Below are 19596 nucleotides of genomic sequence, written 5' to 3' on the forward strand. Positions count from 1 at the left end.
TGCAGTAATTTTATTGCTATTTAAATAAGGCATGGTGGCATGTTACAAGTCGAACATTATTCAATGGAGTATAATAATGTACATCTATCTTTAAAGGACATACAGTTAATTCTTGCTCCTTATATGGTAACTAGAACATCATTCTGGGTGTTTCCTATATAAGGAATAATGGGAAGTTTACAAAGAAAACGTTCTTTCTATGCCACACAACACAATCTGACTCCAAAACAAAAACTAGTCTCCCTAAAGGTAAGTGTACAGGGTAAAACCTCTGGCTGCTTTATGTAGACACTAGACACTATCCAAGGTTTCCAATACTAGCTCTTTTGGTAGGGCATTTGTTATGGCTTCTTTTTTAAAGCAAGTATCAAGAAAGACATTGGGCAAATCTACACCTAGGCTGTAAATCTTGCCAACAAAATGCTTAGGTTTTTCAGATAGCTTTAGGGTTCGTACGCGCTAGCGTTTTTTTCTGAAAAGAAATATATCTGCTATCTACAAAGTAATTTTATCTTCTAAGTGACACCAGTGCATTGAGGTAAAATGTTGTTGTTTCGTGAAATTCCATGGTTTCACATACTTTAACCCTTTCCCTGCCAAGCACGTAGCTTCTACGTGCTGGCATAAAAAGTCGTTGTGTGCCAAGCACGTAGAAGCTACGTTTTCCATTAAGGGAGCGCGTTCTCTGCACCCGCCGATCAATGCGAGTGCAGAGACGCGCTGCCAGCCCCACAACCCCCTAGGCAATGAGCTTACCAGCGCTGATGCTCCTCTGCCCCCTCCGATCGCCCCCAGAGTGACCCCAAGTCGCAGCGACGTCATCAGGACGTGCCTGCTGCGTGGGGTATTTAAAACCAGACCCAGGCGCTGCCCCCTCACTCGTGGAGTCTCGTGGAGCCTGCCTGCAGCCCCCTGCGACCCTCCAGCACCGAGATCTGCCTGCCTGCCTGCCTTTGAGATCTGCATTGCCTGCCCCCAGGTACCAATTTAGCTTTATTTATACACCTCACATTTTTTTTTTTTTGGCTGATTTTACTTTTGTTTACAGTTTTACACTTTTTTTTTTTTTTTACTTTTTTTGCACAGGCATACACTTACACACACATATACACATACAAGTGTGCACACATATTTTTTTTAACTTTGCCTTTATTTTATTTTCCATTTTAGCCTTTACACTCTAATCACTGTTTGATCAATTTTATTTTGTATTATTGATTTTATTTGTTTCATTGCTTTTTGAGTTCTGCGTTATACTTTTATTACTGTTATATTGTTTGTTACCTTGATTTTGCAGTGTGACAAGTGATCAGGTACCCTGAACGCAAGTCACACTGCATAATCACATTTTTCTTGCATTTTCAGTGATTTTCTTAGTTTCTAGTTCTGCGTTGTACTTTTGATTAGTTATATTACTTATGTTACTTTGATTTTGCAGTGTGACAAGTGATCAGGTACCCTGAACGCAAGTCACACGGCATAATCACATTTCTTTTTTTTGCATTTTATTGCATGATTTGTGTTGCTGTTCATTTACTGTTCTTGCTTATTTATTGTTCTTGGTTGTATTTAGAGAACTTTGCTTGTGTTACTTTTATTTCAGTAGTAATTAGGTCATAATCACTTTTTTGTATATTCAGTGATTTTATTGCATTTTTGCAATTTCACATGTAAGGGGTAATTGGGGTGGACAAGAAAAGTGGGTTACCAATACATATTTGGTATTGTTGGATTCAGCAGAATCAGGGCTTTTACAAACAGTAAAATTTTTCTAAGTTAATGTAACCGTTCTTGGAAAAAAAACACAAAATAAAAATACTTTTTCTTACTTTTCTTTATTTCACTTTTTTTTTTATATATTTCACTCAAAAAATGTGTTAAATCTCCAGAAAAAGTACAAAATTTCAATGTTCAAGCCCAATTCGTTCCGGAAAAACAATATATAGCATGATTTATTTAATGTAGGTTTTCTTGTAAAAAAAAAACGAAGCAAATGTACTGAGTGCAAAATGTCTAAAAATGGCTTGGCAGTAGATGTTCCCTTTGGGACAAATCGGCTGGCAGTGAAAGGGTTAATGAAAATTGAAACGCAGGTTAGCTCATTGCTATTTAGGACAGAATAATAATAAAAATTCTACAAAGTCTTCAAAACCATTTTCCAGTTCAACTGTTTTGAGATAGTACACCGAAATGTTTACTGTTTTTAATAGCTTTTCATTTTTTATTGTTGATCATTGAATTCAATAGATTCAAGCTGTATTTTTTATCTGTTTCCCAGAATAAGCTTGGGAAAGGGGGAATGAATAGTGATTAGTGATGAGCGAATCTGTCCCGTTTTGCAACCACAAAAAAATAGCAAATCTTTCAAAAGAAAAAATCCACGAAATGACATTTTGCTTAAAGGGGAACTATCGTGAAAATCAAATTGTCCAGATGGAAAGATATGATGAAAATAATAATATTCTCAAATATATGTGTTGACCAACTATGCTTACTTTTTAAATAATATTACAGACTGTTACGATCCTGTCTCTGAGAGCCAGTTCAAGTCATTGCTGAATGGGAGTGGCAATACCTTGCTGTGATGTCACAAAACCAGTAGCTATGTCCCGCCCTCCCTTATGCTGAATGCAAAGCATTCTCCCACCAACTGTATTGCCAGACAGGTGTTGAACTTTTGTACTCTTTTACTACAGGGACATTTCCCATGGGGAACTTTTAGTTTAGGAAAACAATATATAATTTTTTTGGGGGGGGACAACCTAAGCTTTCAAACTATGCCAACATTTTTTGTATAATGCCACTTCTGTAAAAAGATATAGGCTTCTAAATGTCTAAAAAAATTAAGAAAAATAATATTTTCCATAATATAAACACATATATCAGAAACATGAATTATTTTATGCACAAAAATATGCACCAATACCAAATATATATGGTTTTATGGAGATTTCTCACTTGTATAGGTCAAAAACTCCCAGCAGTACACTACCAAATTCCCAAAGCACTGCTCCAGAAAGCTGCATACTTTAGATTTCAAGGCCAAATATTCCACTTACAGTAGGTTTACCCTAGAAAACTATACATTTTTGGAAAGAACAGAGTCTGATGAATCCAGAATAGGCACAACTGTCTGTCTACTCCAAATTGCCAAGTTACAATGCTTTTTAAATTTATCAGTTTTTATAAAAATGTGTGAAATTTTTGAAAATTTATTTCAAAAGCTTCCAATCTACAGCATTTTATCTCCCACATATCACAGAGCCCTCCAGTGTGCCGTAAGACCCCCTAACTGTACAGAGACCCCAGAAATTAATTAAATTAATCCTATCTGTACCAATGGCCCCTTTATTGGAGCTCCCTATAGATCCTATCCGTTCTCTGTCCGTGTTTAAATGAAGAGTGGGCATATCCTAACAGTCCCTGCCAGAAGCACAGCAGGAGGGGGGATAGCCAGTTTAATATATAATATATACAGTTTTAAATTAAAATTCACAATATAATGGGGACAACCAAAATAAAGAATGAATATATAAAAACTTATCCTTTTCAGACCCCCTCACAAAACTCATGCTCTCTCCTGGCCTGCCTGCCTTCCCCCAACTTCCAAAGGCTCCTTAGATTAACACAAAACTCCTGCTCTCCCTGCTCTGACCCAGCCACCTCTGCCCTCAAAATGTGCACTGGTAGCTCAAAGCACAGTGGCTTTGCTCTCTGTTACCTGCCTGACAACACTCATTGGGAGGCAAACCCAGCCCCCTCTCCCCTGCTTCCAAATTATGTGTGCATCGGTGGTTCAGTGGCTTCAAAAGTTCCATTCTTGGACAGATCTACACACAGCTCCTCTCCTTGTTCGACTCCCCCCTCTCCCCAAAAAGCATGTGAAAAGTCAGGATCGTAACTCAGCAGTAACCCCCGTCGCACATTTGTTTCTATGAGAGTGCTGAGACTGGCTAGCGTCAGATGTGCAGGATTCAGGAAATTCAAACAGGAGCAGCACACCTGATGCTAGCCAGTCTCAGCACTCTCATAGAAACAAATGTGCGACGGGGGTTACTGCTGAGTTACGATCCTGACTTTTCACATGCTTTTTGGGGGAGGGGGGAGTCAAACAAGGAGAGGAGCTGTGTGCAAAGCTGAACAAGAACGGAACTTTTGAAGGCACTGAACTACTGATGTAAGCTTTGCAGAGCTGAGGATTGACAGCGCTAACAGCCAATGAGACAGAGGCAGACCTGTCAGTTAAATGAACCCGACTCCGACTTCAGAGCTGGCCAGAGGCTAGGTAGGAGAGAAGCAGCTGAACAGGGTCCACTATGATAACTAGAATATTTTAAAAACTATAAAAATGGTAATACATTATATTTAGAAAGTTTCATAATTTGATGGGATGAGTATTTTCAGTCATTATACATTTCATGATAGTTCCCCTTTAAGTGTGCAGTAATATTTGTGAATGGGGGCGACAAATTTTTGCCGCACAGTGAATTTTGACGGAAGTTTTGCGAAATAATCCGCCAGTGTTGAAATGCAGAAATTCACAGTGAATCCAAACCTGCCGAATTATTTTACCCACCACTGTTAATGATTCCTATACTGTTACTTTTAAAATGTGTTTCATAAGTTGATAAATGTCTTAACTTTTTTACTGAGCATACTTCTTAAACTTTATTCAAGTCAAATATTACAATTACTACATTCATTGCTGATACTGCAGTAATGCTGCTGAAAAATGTAAAGGTGTTGCTACTGTATAACACCATAAAGAGGCTAATTTTATAGGGACTATTTTATTGAAAGATTGGCCGCGTCCTGTACATTGTTTCTGTTTGGACATAAAGTTGGGAACCTTTAGGACTTCCAATTAGTTTTTAGTTAGGGCTTGTACATCAATTTTTCTCTTGCTATCTTTTACTATGAAATTACTGAACTAGAAGGAAAAAATGTTTGGAAGGTGAACTACCCCATAATATAACAATGACTACATAAAGCTAACATGTCAAGAGCTTATATTGTGTGTCCACGTTCTGATGATGTCCCTTTGTATTTTATTCCTAACTTTTGCCAGAAACAACAACAACAACAACAAGTTTTCCTGGAACTAAAATATGATAAGGACTTTCATCTTCACAGCTTTGCTAGTCCTGTGCTTGGATGGCTATATAGAAACTGAGAGTCCAGGAAAAAGGGGTAAGTGGATTGGAACATTATACAGAATGAATAAGGGTAATTCCATCTGCACAATTTGAGTTAAATTACATGTAAACATGGTATGCAAAATCATGTTCTGCAAGTAACCATAGGCGAAGGGTGTTTGGGGAGGCTAAAGATGGGTCATACATAGACAGACCTAAAGCTAATGTGAGACTTAGTGGATTTTCTGCTGGTGTAAAAAATTAACCTCCCAACTACCTCTTGCGATTCCCACTGACTTCCAGGGATACTGCGCAAAAGTGTGGATGAGAGGGCTTTTTTTTTACCCTAAAATGCTTAGGATGTAAAAGTATCCATACATGCACTTCTGTGAGGGGTTCTCCATCCATTTGTGTTTGGGATCAGTTAGCCTAAAGGGGTGGTTTACCTTTAAATTAACTTTTAATATAATGTAGACATTAAAATTCTTAGACAATTTGCAATTGGTCCTCTTTTATTTTAATGGTTTTTCAGTTATTTAGCTTTTTGTTTAGCAGCTCTCCACTTGGTATTTCAGCAGCTATCTGGTTGCTAGGGTCTAATTTACCATAGCAACCAGGTTGTGGTTTAAACAAGAGATGGGAATATGAATAGTTATGGGGCCTGCATGGAAAAATAAGTAATAAAAAATTACAATAATAATAAAATTGTAGCCTCGCAGAGCAATACTTTTTGGTTGCCTGGTTCAGTGACCCCCATTTGAAAGCTGGAAAGAGGCAGAAGAGAAAGGCAAATTATTCAAGAACTATGAAAAAATGAATTAGGAACACCAATTGCAAAGTTTCTAGGAATAGTCCAACCTATAACATACTAAGGGGCACATTTACTAACCCACGAACGGGCCGAATGCGTCCGATTGCGTTTTTTCGTAATGATCTGTATTTTGCGATTTTTCGGAAAATTGTCGCGACTTTTTCGTAGTCATTGCGAAAGTTGCGCAAAATCTGGCGATTTTTTCGTAGCGTTCGGATTCATTCAAGCTTCAGTATGGTGACTTTTCTTGGGCCAGGTTGGAGCTGCAGGGTGCCATTAAGTCCTATGGGAGGCTTCCAAAATCATGCTAAGTATGAAAGTTTCGCAACAATTTCCGAAAAGTCGTAAAGGCGCCGAAAAAATCGCAAAAAATACGAAAAAGTCGCAAAATGTTCGTTTTCCAATTCAGATTCGAATTCGTGTCTTAGTAAATCAGCCCCTAAATGTTAACTTAAAAGTGAACCTCCCCCTTAGATGTGTTTAACCCTTTCACTGCCAGACGTTTTGGACAAAGCGGAACTTCTACTGCCAGTTTCACTTTAGGGGCCTTTCCTCGGGGGGACTTTTAGTTTACCCAGAAAACCAATATATTGTTTTTTTCAGGACAACCTAAGCTTTCAAAATATGGTTTTTGTGTAAATCCAATTCTGTAACAAGATATAGGCTTCTAAATGTCTAAAAAATTAAAAAAAATATATTTTCCATAATATAAACACATGCACCAGAAACAAAAATTATTTTATGCATAATACACCTGATTTGGAAAGTCCCATGTCTCCTGAATGTGCCAATACCAAATATATATAGTTTTATGGAGATTTCTCACTTGTACAGGTCAAAAACCTCCAGCAGTACACTACCAAATTTCCAAAGCACTGCTCCAGAAAGCTGCATACTTTAGATTTTAAGGCCAAAAATTCCACTAACAGAAAGTTTATCCCAGAAAATTATATATTTTTAGAAAGATTCTGGGGAATCCAGAATAGGCACAGCTGTCTGTCTACTCCAAACTATCAAGTTGCAATGCTTTCCTAAAGTTATTGTTTTTTATCAAAATTTGTGAAATTTTTTAAAAATCGCTTCAAAGCTTCCAGTCTATAGTATCTTAACTCCTAAAGGTCATAAAGTAACCAGATAAAACACCTTAAATATGAATGCCAGGGGTCCCCTGAACAGTTTGATACACAATATGTATAGGTTTACCTAAGTATGTGGCATGTAGGGGCCCCAATGTGAACATACCCCCATATGTACTGTCATTTCAGCTTCTGCAAAATCAACATTTACATCATTATAGTAAAAAGTACATTCACAGAAAGTCATATATTTTTGGAAAGTACACATTCCCCTGAATCTAAAATGGGTACCAATGTCTTTCTACTCCAAAGTACCAAGCCACAAAGCTTTCCTAAAGTTGGCAATTTTGATAACATTTCCAAAAATTCAATCAAAGCTTCCAGTTTCCAGCATCTTATCTCCCACGTATCGTTAGGTACCAAGATAAAACACACTGAATTTGAACGCCAGGGGTCCACTGAAAAGTTTGATGCCCAATATGTATAGGTTTACCTAAATATGTGGCATGTAGGGGCCCCAATGTGAACATGCCCCCATATGATCTATCATTTCAGTAATTTCATCTTCTGCAAAATCAACACATTTACATCATTATATGTGGGATAACGCTAGTAAAAAGTAAATTGACCCCAGAAAGTCATATATTTTTGGAACATACACATTCCCCCGAATCTAAAATGGGTACTCATGTCTTTCTACTCCAAAGTACCAAGCCGCAAAGCTTTCCTAAATTTGGCAATTTTGATAACATTTCCAAAAATCCACTCAAGCTTCCAGTTTCCAGCATCTTATCTCCCACAGATCATTAGGTACCATGATAAAACATCCTGAATTTGAACACCAGGGATCCACTGAACAGTTTGATACACAATATGTATAGGTTTACCTAAGTATGTGGCATGTAGGGGCCCCAATGTGAACATACCCCCATATGTGCTGTCATTTCAGCTTCTGCAAAATCAACATTTACATCTTTATATGTGAGATAACACTAGTAAAAAGTACATTCACCACAGAAAGTCATATATTTTTGAAAAGCACACATTCCCCTGAATCTAAAATGGGTACCAATGTCTTTCTACTCCAAAGTACCAAGCCACAAAGCTTTCCTTAAGTTGGCAATTTTGATAATATTTCCAAAAATCCTCTCAAAGCTTCCACTTTGCAGCATCTTATCTCCCACGTATCATTAGGTACCACGTATCATTAGGTACCAAAATCAACACATTTTATGTGAGAAAAAGTTAGTAAAAAGTACACTCACCCCAGAAAGTCATATATTTTTGAAAAGTACACATTCTCCGAAATCTAAAATGGGTACCCATGTCTTTCTACTCTAAAGTACCAAACAGCAAAGGTTTCCTAAGTTTGCCGATTTTATGACATTTCCAAAAATCACCTCAAAACTTCCAATATGCAGCATCTTATTTTCTATAGGTCATTTCCTAAATATGAACCCCAGAGGTCTACTGAAGAGTTTGATGCCCACTGTACATAGGTTTATCAAAGCACATGGCACTTAGAGACTCCAAAATATACCTTGTGCACACTAATTTCATGGCTTACCTTTACCTTTATGTGGGATACAAACTGCAGAAATGTAGGGTAACCCCTGAAAACCATATATTTTTGGAAAGTACATGTTCAGACAAATCCAACATGGGTAAAGAGTCCTTTCTACACCAAAGTACCAATCTGCAAAGCTTTCCTAAAACTAGTGGTTTCTATGACATTTCAGAAAATTGCCTAAAAATGTTGCAATTTGCCGCATTTATCTCACACAATTTCTTGCATACAAAGGAAAATCACCCCAAATAGGAACACCAGAGGTCTACTGAACAGTTTGATGCCCTATATGAATAGATTTACCAAACTATGCAGAATATAGGGGCACCCAAATGAAAATAGTGCATATAAATTTTCACGAATGACGCTCCGGTTCGTGCAGTTTTTGCACCCGGCATGTGTATTATGTGCCAAGACCCCCTAACAGTACAGAGACCCTAGAAAACCATACATTTTCCGAAAGTACACATTCTGACAAAACAAAAATGGGTAAATACATCTTTCTACTGCAAACTACCAAACTACAAAGCTATGCTAAACAGAACGGTTTTTATAACATTTCTGAAAATCGTCACAAAGCTTGCATTTTGCCCCATTATGTACCCCACATTTCATAATGTACGAACATAAAACACCCTAAATATGAACGCCAGGTGTCTACTAAACAGTTTGATGCCCAATATGCATAGATTTACCAAACTATGTGGGGTACAGAGGAAGCCAAATTGAAATACAGCAGACAAAATGTCCATGTGCAAGACAAGTAACAAAGAACAATATGAAATGCAATAAAATCGCTAAAATCCCCCCCCAAAAAACTAAAATCAATGTGGTTTTTTTTCCTAGTGATATCTGCAGTCAGAATCACAGTTTGAGATTTCTGGCTTGGGCAAATTAGTTTTACAGACAAAGTCAAGTGAACAACAACTATGCATAACTGAAAATGCAATAAAATGGTTAAAAATGCAATAAAATGACTAAAAATGCACCAAAATCACAGAAAATGTAATAAAAACACCAAAATATTACACAAAAGGTATTGCGCAGTGTGGTTAGCGAATACGCTATCTGCAATAGCAATAAAACATTTTTTTCAGACTAGAATAAAAACAATGCGATAAAAAAAATTACAATTGTGTGTGTGTGTACATATGGCAAAATGTGTTTTGTGTGCATGTGTGTGTGCAATTAAGTGTTGAGTGTGTGAGTGCTGTAAGTGCTGTCAATGTGTGAAACCCCCCAACGCCCACAAAAAATATATGTGTGCGTGTATAAGTGTAAGTATAAGTGTGTATTAGTCTAATAAGTGTGTGATTGTGTGTTTGTGTGTGTGTCTGGCACTTACTTCGGGTCATGAAGCTGTAGATCGCTGGAGGGACACAGGAGAGACGCAGGCACAGCAGCTGCACTGAAGAATCGGTGAGTGGGCGGAACAGGAAGTGGGGGGAGCAGAGGGGGAAGCACAGGAAGGGAGAGGGAGAGCAGAAGAAAACGGACAGGTAGGAGCTACATGCTGGCTTTTTCTATGCGGCCCCAGGGCGATCGTGCCCCAGGGTCCACTAGTTACCCCCCTCTGCTCGTTCCCTAGGGGGTTCTTTACCTTGCGCTCGTTCTCTGCACTCGGATTAAGCAGGGAGCGCAGAGAACGAGTGCAAGATAAAGAAAACGTAGCTCCTACGTGCTCGGCGTTTAACATCTTTTTATGCCAGCGCGTAGGAGCTACGTGCTTGGCAGGGAAAGGGTTAAAGGACAAGGCAAGGTTAATATAAATTAAAAGTAAGTCTAAAAGGCATTCTTTTTAAGTACTTACTGCATATCTAAATTCCCAGATCCCTGCTTGCTTCTCTGAGATATGCAGCTCGCAGCCTACAGCAGTGGGAAGACTACAGTGACATCACTGAAATCTCTCTCCCCTTCCTGTAGGCTGTAAGTGTGACTGAGTAAATATTTGATTAGGTGAGCCAAAAGTGTGCCGTTTTTAAACAATAGGAGGACTATTGGGCAGTATGCTTTTTAAATTCTGACTTGCATTCTCCTTTAAATTATGTATTTGGTGTTATATTGGAACTCAAAATTAAGGGACAATAGTTTAATTAAATCATGCAGCAAATTTATACTTAAAGCCTTTTCATATGATTTATTATAAGGCCTGAAATAACACTAAATTTGTGAGTGATATTAATGGTCGAGTGATAAACAGTGTAATATCATCTGCGAACATACTAAGTTTGTGATGTCCATGGCAGTCTCTAAAGCCCTGCATATCTGGACTATTTCTAATTGCAATAGTTAAGGTTTCTAGTACTAAATGAAAAAGCAGGGGGGATAAGGGACACCCATGTTGTGTTCTCCTTTGAATAGTGAATGGAGTAGAGGTATATGGCCCAATATGAGTTTTGGCTGTAGGATTATGATATAATGCAGTGCTGTCCAACTTCTGCGGTGCCGAGGGCCGGAATTTCTCGCACATACATGGTGGAGGGCCGCTAATGGAAGCCACTCCCCCCTTTTAAACCACACCCACTTCAAACCATACCCATTTTATCACAATGGTGGTAGTGCAGCAAAAAACCAAATGCTTGGTCCTCACTGCAGGGATATGAACCATCATTCATATGTGAAAGAATTATATTATGTCATATTAAGACACACCCTAAAATCCATATGACTTCTCCTCCCCTGTGGATAGCACAGCAACCCCCAGTACATAATTACACACCTTAGGGACCATTTAATGGTTATTTCCAACTGCTAACAAACTCCCAGAACAAACCCCTGCCAGGTTCACCTCCCACAGGCAGCATAGGGCAGGCAGAGTATGGCACACACAGGCAGCACTCTGCCTGCCCTACGCTACCTGTGTGTGCCATACTCTGCCTGCCCTATGATGCCTGTGTCTGCCATATGCTGCCTGTGTGTGCCATACTCTGCCTGCCATATGCTGCCTATGTGTGCCATACTCTGCCCTACCCTGCCTGTGTGTGCCATACTCTACCTGCCATATGCTGCCTGTGTGTGCAATACTCTGCCCTACCCTGCCTGTGTGTGCCATACTCTGCCCTACCCTGCCTGTGTGTGCCATACTCTTCCCTACCCTGTCTGTGTGTGCCATACTCTGCCCTACCCTGCCTGTGTGTTCAATACCCTCCCTGTCCTATGCTGCCTGTGTGTGCCATACCCTCCCTGCCCTATGCTGCCTATGTGCCATACTCTGCCTGCCCTACCCTGCCTGTGTGTGCCATACCCTCCCTGCCCTATGTTGCCTATGTGCCATACTCTGCCTACCCTATGCTGCCTACACACAGGTACTATAGTTCAGGTAGTACATACAATGTCTGAGGTGTGAACAGACGAACAATATGGGTGATTACAGCCTGAGCCTGAGGTGTGAACACTGCAGGGGGTAAACAATGCAGAGATTAAAAGGTGTGAACAACACAGGGATTACATGTTTAAACAATACAGAGGGATTACAGCCTGAATCTGAGGTGAGAACCATGCAGGGGGGGCAGTTAATCTCAGTACTGATACCATTTAAAGCTTACACAAGGGTAAACCATCAAAGCAGCCAGACAGGTGGGGGGCCACACAGAGGGGGGTCGCGGGCCGCCAGTTGGACAGCACTGATATAATGCATGAGTCCACTGTATAAAGTTTTAACCTCCCCCCATTTTTTAAAAGTGTAATTTAAGGAAGGCCAAGCCACATGCTTTTTTAATATCTAATTTTAAATTTTAAAAGCACTGGGATATGTTTAGTAAAGTTTTTGTGATTACCTAGATCATGTCATCAGGCACAATTAAATGACATAACCTATATTTATATGCACATAAGTACACTTGTGAGTTTATACATATATCGCACAAATATGAACATAAATCAGTAGATCTGTCCCACTCAAATGTCATTTGTGGGCACAGTGAGGATCAATTGATTAATTGGTACACATTCTTTAATCTCATGTTCATAATGAGCAGTTTTCCATAGCTAAACAAATGGCACTACATTTCAGTTAAAATTAGAATAAAAAAAAAACCTTAGTCCCTATTTGAGCTATAACACAAGTTTGAACGTTTATCATACATCTATATCTGCCTTCTTTTTTTTAATAATCCACAGATACTAACAAGCATTTTAAGCTGGAGTATGAAATGCATCAGTGCAGAATAGGCCCAAACTGTCAATCTGTGGATTCTGGCAAATGCCAGAGAGGCTGCTGTAAGAGGCCATAGACAGTCATAATTTATTGGACTGGTAGGGGGCTGTTTGGGCCTCTATGTAATTGAAATGCGATTGGATGTTGTTTTGCTATAGGATGTGCATTTTCTAGCCTTAGTTCTGTGCAAAGTAAATATTATCATTTTGTTTTGCTGTGTCCTAGTTCGACCAGAGAATCTGACTATCCAATGTTGGGCAATGAGTTATCCTGAGAAGATTCGATGTACATGGAATCTCCATCCTGATACTCAACTGAATACCACATTCATTACAACTTACAGGTAGCTTAACCATTCCCATGTGACCACATATTTACTATTAGTGGTGAGCGAAATTTTTTGCAAGGCATGGATTTGTGGCGAGTTTCCACCATAGAAAAAATGTGCCACACATCAGAAAAGTTGTGTGCATGAAAAAATTATGTTGCGTGTGTCAAAAAAGTCACACGATAGCTGTGTTTCGCAATTTTTTTGCCATTTCGCAATTTTTTCACAGTTTCGAGAATTTACCGGCACAGCAAATGGGACAGATTCGCTCATCACTATTTACTATGCAATAATTTATAGCACTATAACAATTCTATGTTGATAAGACACCCCTTTTTGTTAAATAACCATTGGTGGGATTCTCTAATCCTGTAGGTTGGGTTTATCAGACCCAGACAGTCAGTGTGTCCAATCTGAACTGCATCCGAAAAGCTGTATTATAAGTGATTTTCAGATGTTCGCAGATGTGCCATATGTTCTCAACGTCACAGCCAAAAATGCATTAGGGTCCATCACAAAACTGTTCCCTTTTGTAGTGGAGGATATCAGTAAGTAGAAGGGAAGGCTTCTTTACACAGATGCAGTGCTGATTAATTTAAATAAATTAATAATTATAATATTAAGAACAATAATGTTATAATAAGGATTAAAATTTAATAATGTTATAATAAATGTTAACATTTACTCAGCAACATAGGTTAAACGAAAAGTTCATACAGTAATGAATTTGACATAATGTATTATCTTTCTGTCTTTAAGTTGTCCCTTTATTTTACATAATTCTTAATTACATTTTTGTACAAAGGTTAGATAACTGTAAAATAAATTGTGTTGCTTATTGTTAGTGTACAAACTAAGCATAAATTAACGTAAACATAAAATTAAGTTTAGTACAATATTGATCTTACTGTATATAATATTTTCTTGATTCTTCTCATAGTACGCCCAGATCCACCTGAGAATGTAATTCTTTCCCCGATTATTGGGGACAGTAGAAAACTACTGCTGAGATGGGACCCTCCTCATTCCTGGCCACTTCCAGAAATGTTTCCCCTGAAGTACCTGATTCGTTACAAAAGGGGCAGAGCAAAATCCTATAAGATGGTGAGAGAAAAAATTTGATATGTCTCATGCTTCAATGCTCTGCAGAGCTTTTTTACAAATGTCAAGATTTGTATCCCCCATGCCCCTATGTAATGATATACACTGCTATTATAACCATTGGATGGTTGCCACTTTTATCTTTCTCATTCTTTGTTGTTTGTATAAAACAACCAGAAGTACTACAGAATGAATTCTAGTCCCTAGCCAAATTATGGACAATATAGGGGACATTTGCAGGTCTAAATAAACTTTAAATGGCAAATTATGTCTTAAATGTTCAACCTCAATAGTGGGAAAGGCTCCTGTAGGGGTTAAAACCTTGAGGAATAAATCGCCATTTTTCCTTTATTTAGCTCTATCAGGGATTCCTTTACATTGGTAATCTCTAAAACAGTAAATAATAATTGACCCTTAAAGGAGAATGCAAGTCAAAATTTAAAAAGCATACTGGCCAATAGACGTCCTATTGTTTAGTAAAAACGCCACACTTTTGGCTCACCTAATCAAATATTTACTCAGTCACACTTACTTCACATTTTCTAGAACAAGCAGCTATCTCTAAAAAGGTATTCTCCCTTCCTTTCCCTCCTTGCTTCATACTGCACATGTGTTTCATTCCCTCCCCCCCTCCCCGGCAGATCCGCTTCTGATTGGCTGGTGGGCATGTGTAGCTCAGAACAGCAGACAGGATCAAGTTACACACATGCTCAGAGAATAGGAAGGCTGCCACTGGCAGCCTACAGGAAGGGAAGAGAGTTTTCAGTGATGTCACTGTAGTCTTCACTCTGCTGTAGGCTGCCAGCACCATATCTCAGAGAAGCAAGCAGGGATCTGGGAATTTAGATATGCAGTAAGTACTTTAAAAGTAAGTCTAAAGGCATTCTTTTTATTTATACTAACCTTTCATTGTCCTTTAACTTTCACTCTAATTGGTCTATAGTATAGCCCCTCCTTCCACCCATTTGGGCATTCTTAGCAGGGCAAGTTTGGGAACTACTATCTTATAGTAGGCTTATAGCCTGGAGCCACAGTTGCAAGTCAGATTTCCTCCCATAATTCCAATATTAACCCTAATCATTAATTAGGTTTTAAGCTGTTGACTTAGTCTGGAGGGTCCAATATAGCAGCCTTTACTCCTCTGTGTATGTGCAGTTTAACAGCAGTGGGGACCTTATGTTTTACTTACCCTAGCCATAAGGTTTAGATTATTTTTAACAAGACAGATCATTGCTTAATGTGCATAAATAACTTGTGAATCCCAATTTAAACATTTTCTGTCTGTAACTGTTTAGTAACATTTGCCCCCACAGAAAGGAAGGAAGCACAGCTACAAGAGTAACATAATAATATAATTTTTAGTAAATATTGTATAATTTTTTTTATTCATGTAGAAATACATAAGGGCTCATCTACTAAGGTAGCACTGCACGCACAATGCAAAATATCAGAACATTTTGTCATTTATTTAACCATGATGCACCATTATTATTTGCTGCAAAAATTCTTTGCAAGGTAACTTACACCTGATTTATTAATATAGGCACAAAAAGTGTGTCATGGTACTGGTGCTAAGGGTTAGGGATAAAGACAAAAGGAAAATAAAGCAGCAGAAATAAAAGGAGAGCACAAAAGATAAGTTAAAGAAGGGAGGTAAGAAAAAGACACGAGGCCTCATGAACAATGCATTGTGCAAATAGATGCAGGCCTCTGCAGTTTGGAGCACAGAGACCTGTGGTAGGCAGAGGAGGCCCAGGCCCTACCCTCCCCTTTGTGTTTTATGAAGGTGGGCCCCCAGGCCTGGTTGCATATTTTGCCAAGCCAGTGGGTGATTAGTTCCACCACAAAAAGGCTAAGAAATTTGCTAGATTATTATCATAATCATTAGATGTAGCATACCCCCCAACTGTCCCGCTTTTCGTGGCACAGTCCCGGTTTTTACAGCGCATCCCGCTGTCCCGGATTGTGCAATGAATGTCCCGCATTACGGAAATGCAGAACATTCATTAAACTATCCAGGCCAGCGGGATGCGCTGCCTGCAGCCGAGCGCTCCAGCTCGTCTAGTCCTGTTGCTCCTGCTTCTTATTCTGCTCCTCGTACGGCGGCGACAGGCCCTTTTCTAAGGTTGCGCCCGTGCATACGTGTGTACGCACGGGGTGCAACCTTAGAAAAGGGCCTGTCGCCGCCGTAGAAGGAGCCGCATAAGGAGCAGGAGACACAAGAAGCAGCGTCTATGGGGGGCACTGTGTATGGGGGGCATTTACTATTGGAGGTACTCTCTATGGGGCAATTGGGGGCTACTGTGTATGGGGGGCACTGTGTATGGGGGGCTACTGTGTATGGGGGACACTGTGTATGGGGGGATACTGTGTATGGGGGGCTACTGTGTATAGGGGACACTGTGCATGGGGGGCTACTGTGTATGGGGGCTACTGTGTATGCGGGACACTGTGAATGGGGGACACTGTGTATAGGGGCACTGTGTAAGGAGGGCTACTGTGTATGGGGGGCACTGTGTATGGGGGCACTGTATATGGGGGGACTGTGTATGGGGGCAATTGGGGGCATTGTGTATGGAGGGTACTTTCTATGGGGGCATTTAAAAATGAATTTAAAAAATGGGGTGTGGTAATTGGGGCGTGGCAACAAAGTGGGAGTGGTCAAAAAAACTTGCCTCTTTTCATTTTTCAAATGTTTGGAGGTATGATGTAGGGAGGTTGCAATAAGCACCACCTTGTCTAAGTTAGTTTTAGTATGCTTCTCATGCTTCTCTTCTCCCTACACAGAAAGAGAGAAGGTGTATTATGAGGCCCTTTGGAAAGTGTAGCCTAGGGGACTCACATGTGGTTAATGTGCCACTGGCTACATGTGTGAGGAAATGTAAACAAACTTTAACACTTTGGAATTTGCCTTTTTATTATTTTGGTATTGATAAAAATATCTGGCTCAACTCCATTTTATAATATAAGAATGAAAAGGTGACAGTTTTAATGTAACATCAGCAAACAGCAAAACCTTAAAACAAAAACTTTTGCAGGCCTACAATCTTAGACCCCACCAGATTGGTAATTTTTTATCTTGGGTCAGCGACCCTTTTAGAAAACAAATCTACCTGAGGAAAATAAATTAGCAATTTGATTAATAAGGGGATGCCCAAATTAATCAGAGAGTGTCCATGTTCTTTAAAAAAAAAAAACATTTATGCTAATAATACATTGCCTGTGGCAGTCTTATAGCTGATGACATTACAAATCAAATATTCTTTTAACCGTGAGTTGCAATATATACAGTAGGATTCCTAGGGTTGAATGTATAAAAGTGAAATTGGCAGTGATAATGTTGGTTTATTGTAGATGTTTAGAAATCTAATTGTAAAAGAAAGTAATAATCTCAAGGGCATGGGGTATTGTTTAAAATCAATAAGTCCTATAAACAGATATGGCTGACCTTAAATCACCCCCCTCTCTGATTATGATGTTCCTTCTTTTTCACATTTCTCTGAGAGCATCCGTATATATTAAAAAAAATATTAAAATGCATTAGAATTGTATTTATCATGCCAAATTGGTGTATCTTTTAAAGGGGTTGTCCACCTTTTCTCACTGCTACCCAAAAAATAATAGACACACAGTCTTTGCATGGCACATATTATCATACTCAGGGGAACATAATCTATGTGTCTGAATAAGCTGTTGAAAACTTACTGTAATAGCTGCAGCTCACACAGAAAAACTTTTCAGGGAGGAGGAGTCTTTCTTCTCTGCAGTGTGAGTCACATGAGAGCTTCTCCCCCTGCTCCCCCTCCCTCTCTGAACATTCATAGCAAGAGGCAGCAGCAGCACCAGATGTTACGTGCCTGTAACTTTAGCAGCCAATCAGAGGAGAGGCAGGAAGAAAGAGACAGGAAGCAGAAGCTTGTGCAGAAAGGGGTCGGCGACCCCCTCCCCTGGTGCCTCCACTGACTCCTGCCCTATAGAAAAATGATATCTTCAGAGGTAATTTTCTCTTAAAACAATAGACATTTTCTTAAAGAGATACATTACATATTTTATTAAAATGACCTAATCTGCTAAAATAGCTTCATTTATGTGGAGTTGAACCACCCCTTTAACCATCATAGTTCAAGGTTTTGGTGAGGCACCTACAGCAAAGCATTTCCAGAATTGTTTTTCCCACATTGACTGTTATTTGCCAAAAAGTATGTTTTGTTTAGATTCGATACAGATTATAATTAACCTCTTATCAGTGGTGTAACTACAGAGGAAGCAGACCCCACAGTTGCAGGGGGGGCGGACCAAGGGGTCTGCTTCCTCTATAGCTACTGAAAATCTGTGCACTCGCTATAGATATACAAGGGTGGGTGGGTGGGTAGGTTTCGGTACACAAGGGGCCCCTACAAAGTTCCGCCAAAGGGTGGTCTGGTTGCGTGTTGTTACACCATTGCCTCTTATACAATCTAATTATAACTTCTTTTCACTTTTCACACAGATTGGTCCTTATGAGCAGAGCTATTTTTATTTGCCAGTAACCCAACCAAAATCAGTTATTCAAGCACAAGTGGCAGCCAAAGATTTCACAGATTTTGGCAATATCAGCGAATGGAGTACAGTGGCAACAGGGAGGCTCTTGGGACCCTGATGACCAATTTATCAAGCAAAAAATATGGGCTAAGAGAAGGTTGTGTCAGCAAGATTGAAAACACAGTTTGTGCACACTCCAACGGAAACATGATAATCTTTAAGAATATTAAAGGGCAGTGTGACCCTTTGTTCATGAATATGGCTTGTGCAGAAAATACTTGTTACCTATTAATCATGAAAGTTTGTTTTTGTTATTTGTATATTTATAATTGTTTTTGTATATTTCTGTATTGAAGCATCTATATTTTTGGTCCTTGAAAAGCAGATTTCCACAGATACAATTCCCACATAATGGACTGCATAGGGGTGCTGAAACTGGTACATTTCTGACAGATGCCCATTATCATCAGTGTTATCCAGTAGGATTGGAATTTACCAATTGTTCATAATAATTGTCAAAATTGTTTATTCTCTTTTTGGACCATTAGCCTGTCTGGCTACCTACCTGGATTTGACATTTGGCATATGTAATCATACTTATGTTTTTGCTTTTGTTGTGGTCCATACACATCACCTCACTAACCATCAGCACAAATTTTACTACAGCATATGTAATTACTGGGGTTATTATACTGTATATCTGTACTAAAAGGCTAAAAGGGGACGATTTATTCCTTGAAAAGCAATCTCCACGCAACACATCAAATAATGGTTTCAGGGGGATCATTAAAACTTTTTACCTAAAATGTGATGATTGTAATGAGCTGTAGCAGATATCTCTATCAAATATTGGGCCAGATTCAATTCTATGAGAAAATATTATTGTATGGTTTATCATGTG

The 19596-nt window shown here is 39.1% G+C and overlaps 1 protein-coding gene across 1 annotated transcript; it reads left to right on the forward strand.

Annotated features, from left to right (window-relative positions):
* Window positions 1-111: 111 nt before the first annotated feature.
* ebi3 (Epstein-Barr virus induced 3) lies at window positions 112-19501 on the forward strand. The gene is made up of 6 exons (XM_018091009.2): window positions 112-249; window positions 5069-5190; window positions 12971-13088; window positions 13449-13621; window positions 14014-14177; window positions 18664-19501. The coding sequence occupies exons 2-6, from the start codon at window positions 5109-5111 to the stop codon at window positions 18811-18813; spliced, it is 687 nt and encodes a 228-aa protein (XP_017946498.1). The 5' UTR covers window positions 112-249; window positions 5069-5108; the 3' UTR covers window positions 18814-19501.
* Window positions 19502-19596: the final 95 nt, after the last annotated feature.

This window comes from Xenopus tropicalis, chromosome 1 (assembly GCF_000004195.4).
Source record: "Xenopus tropicalis strain Nigerian chromosome 1, UCB_Xtro_10.0, whole genome shotgun sequence".
Taxonomy (NCBI): domain Eukaryota; kingdom Metazoa; phylum Chordata; class Amphibia; order Anura; family Pipidae; genus Xenopus; species Xenopus tropicalis.

What these genes read in the sequence shown, in the direction of transcription:
- ebi3 (XM_018091009.2), top strand. Translation starts at nt 5,109, where the DNA reads ATGATAAGGACTTTCATCTTCACAGCTTTGCTAGTCCTGTGCTTGGAT. An exon ending in TTTTGTAGTGGAGGATATCA is followed by an intron (nt 13,622 to 14,013) that starts GTAAGTAGAAGG and finishes TTCTTCTCATAG; the next exon opens with TACGCCCAGATCCACCTGAG. An exon ending in GAGCAAAATCCTATAAGATG is followed by an intron (nt 14,178 to 18,663) that starts GTGAGAGAAAAA and finishes CTTTTCACACAG; the next exon opens with ATTGGTCCTTATGAGCAGAG.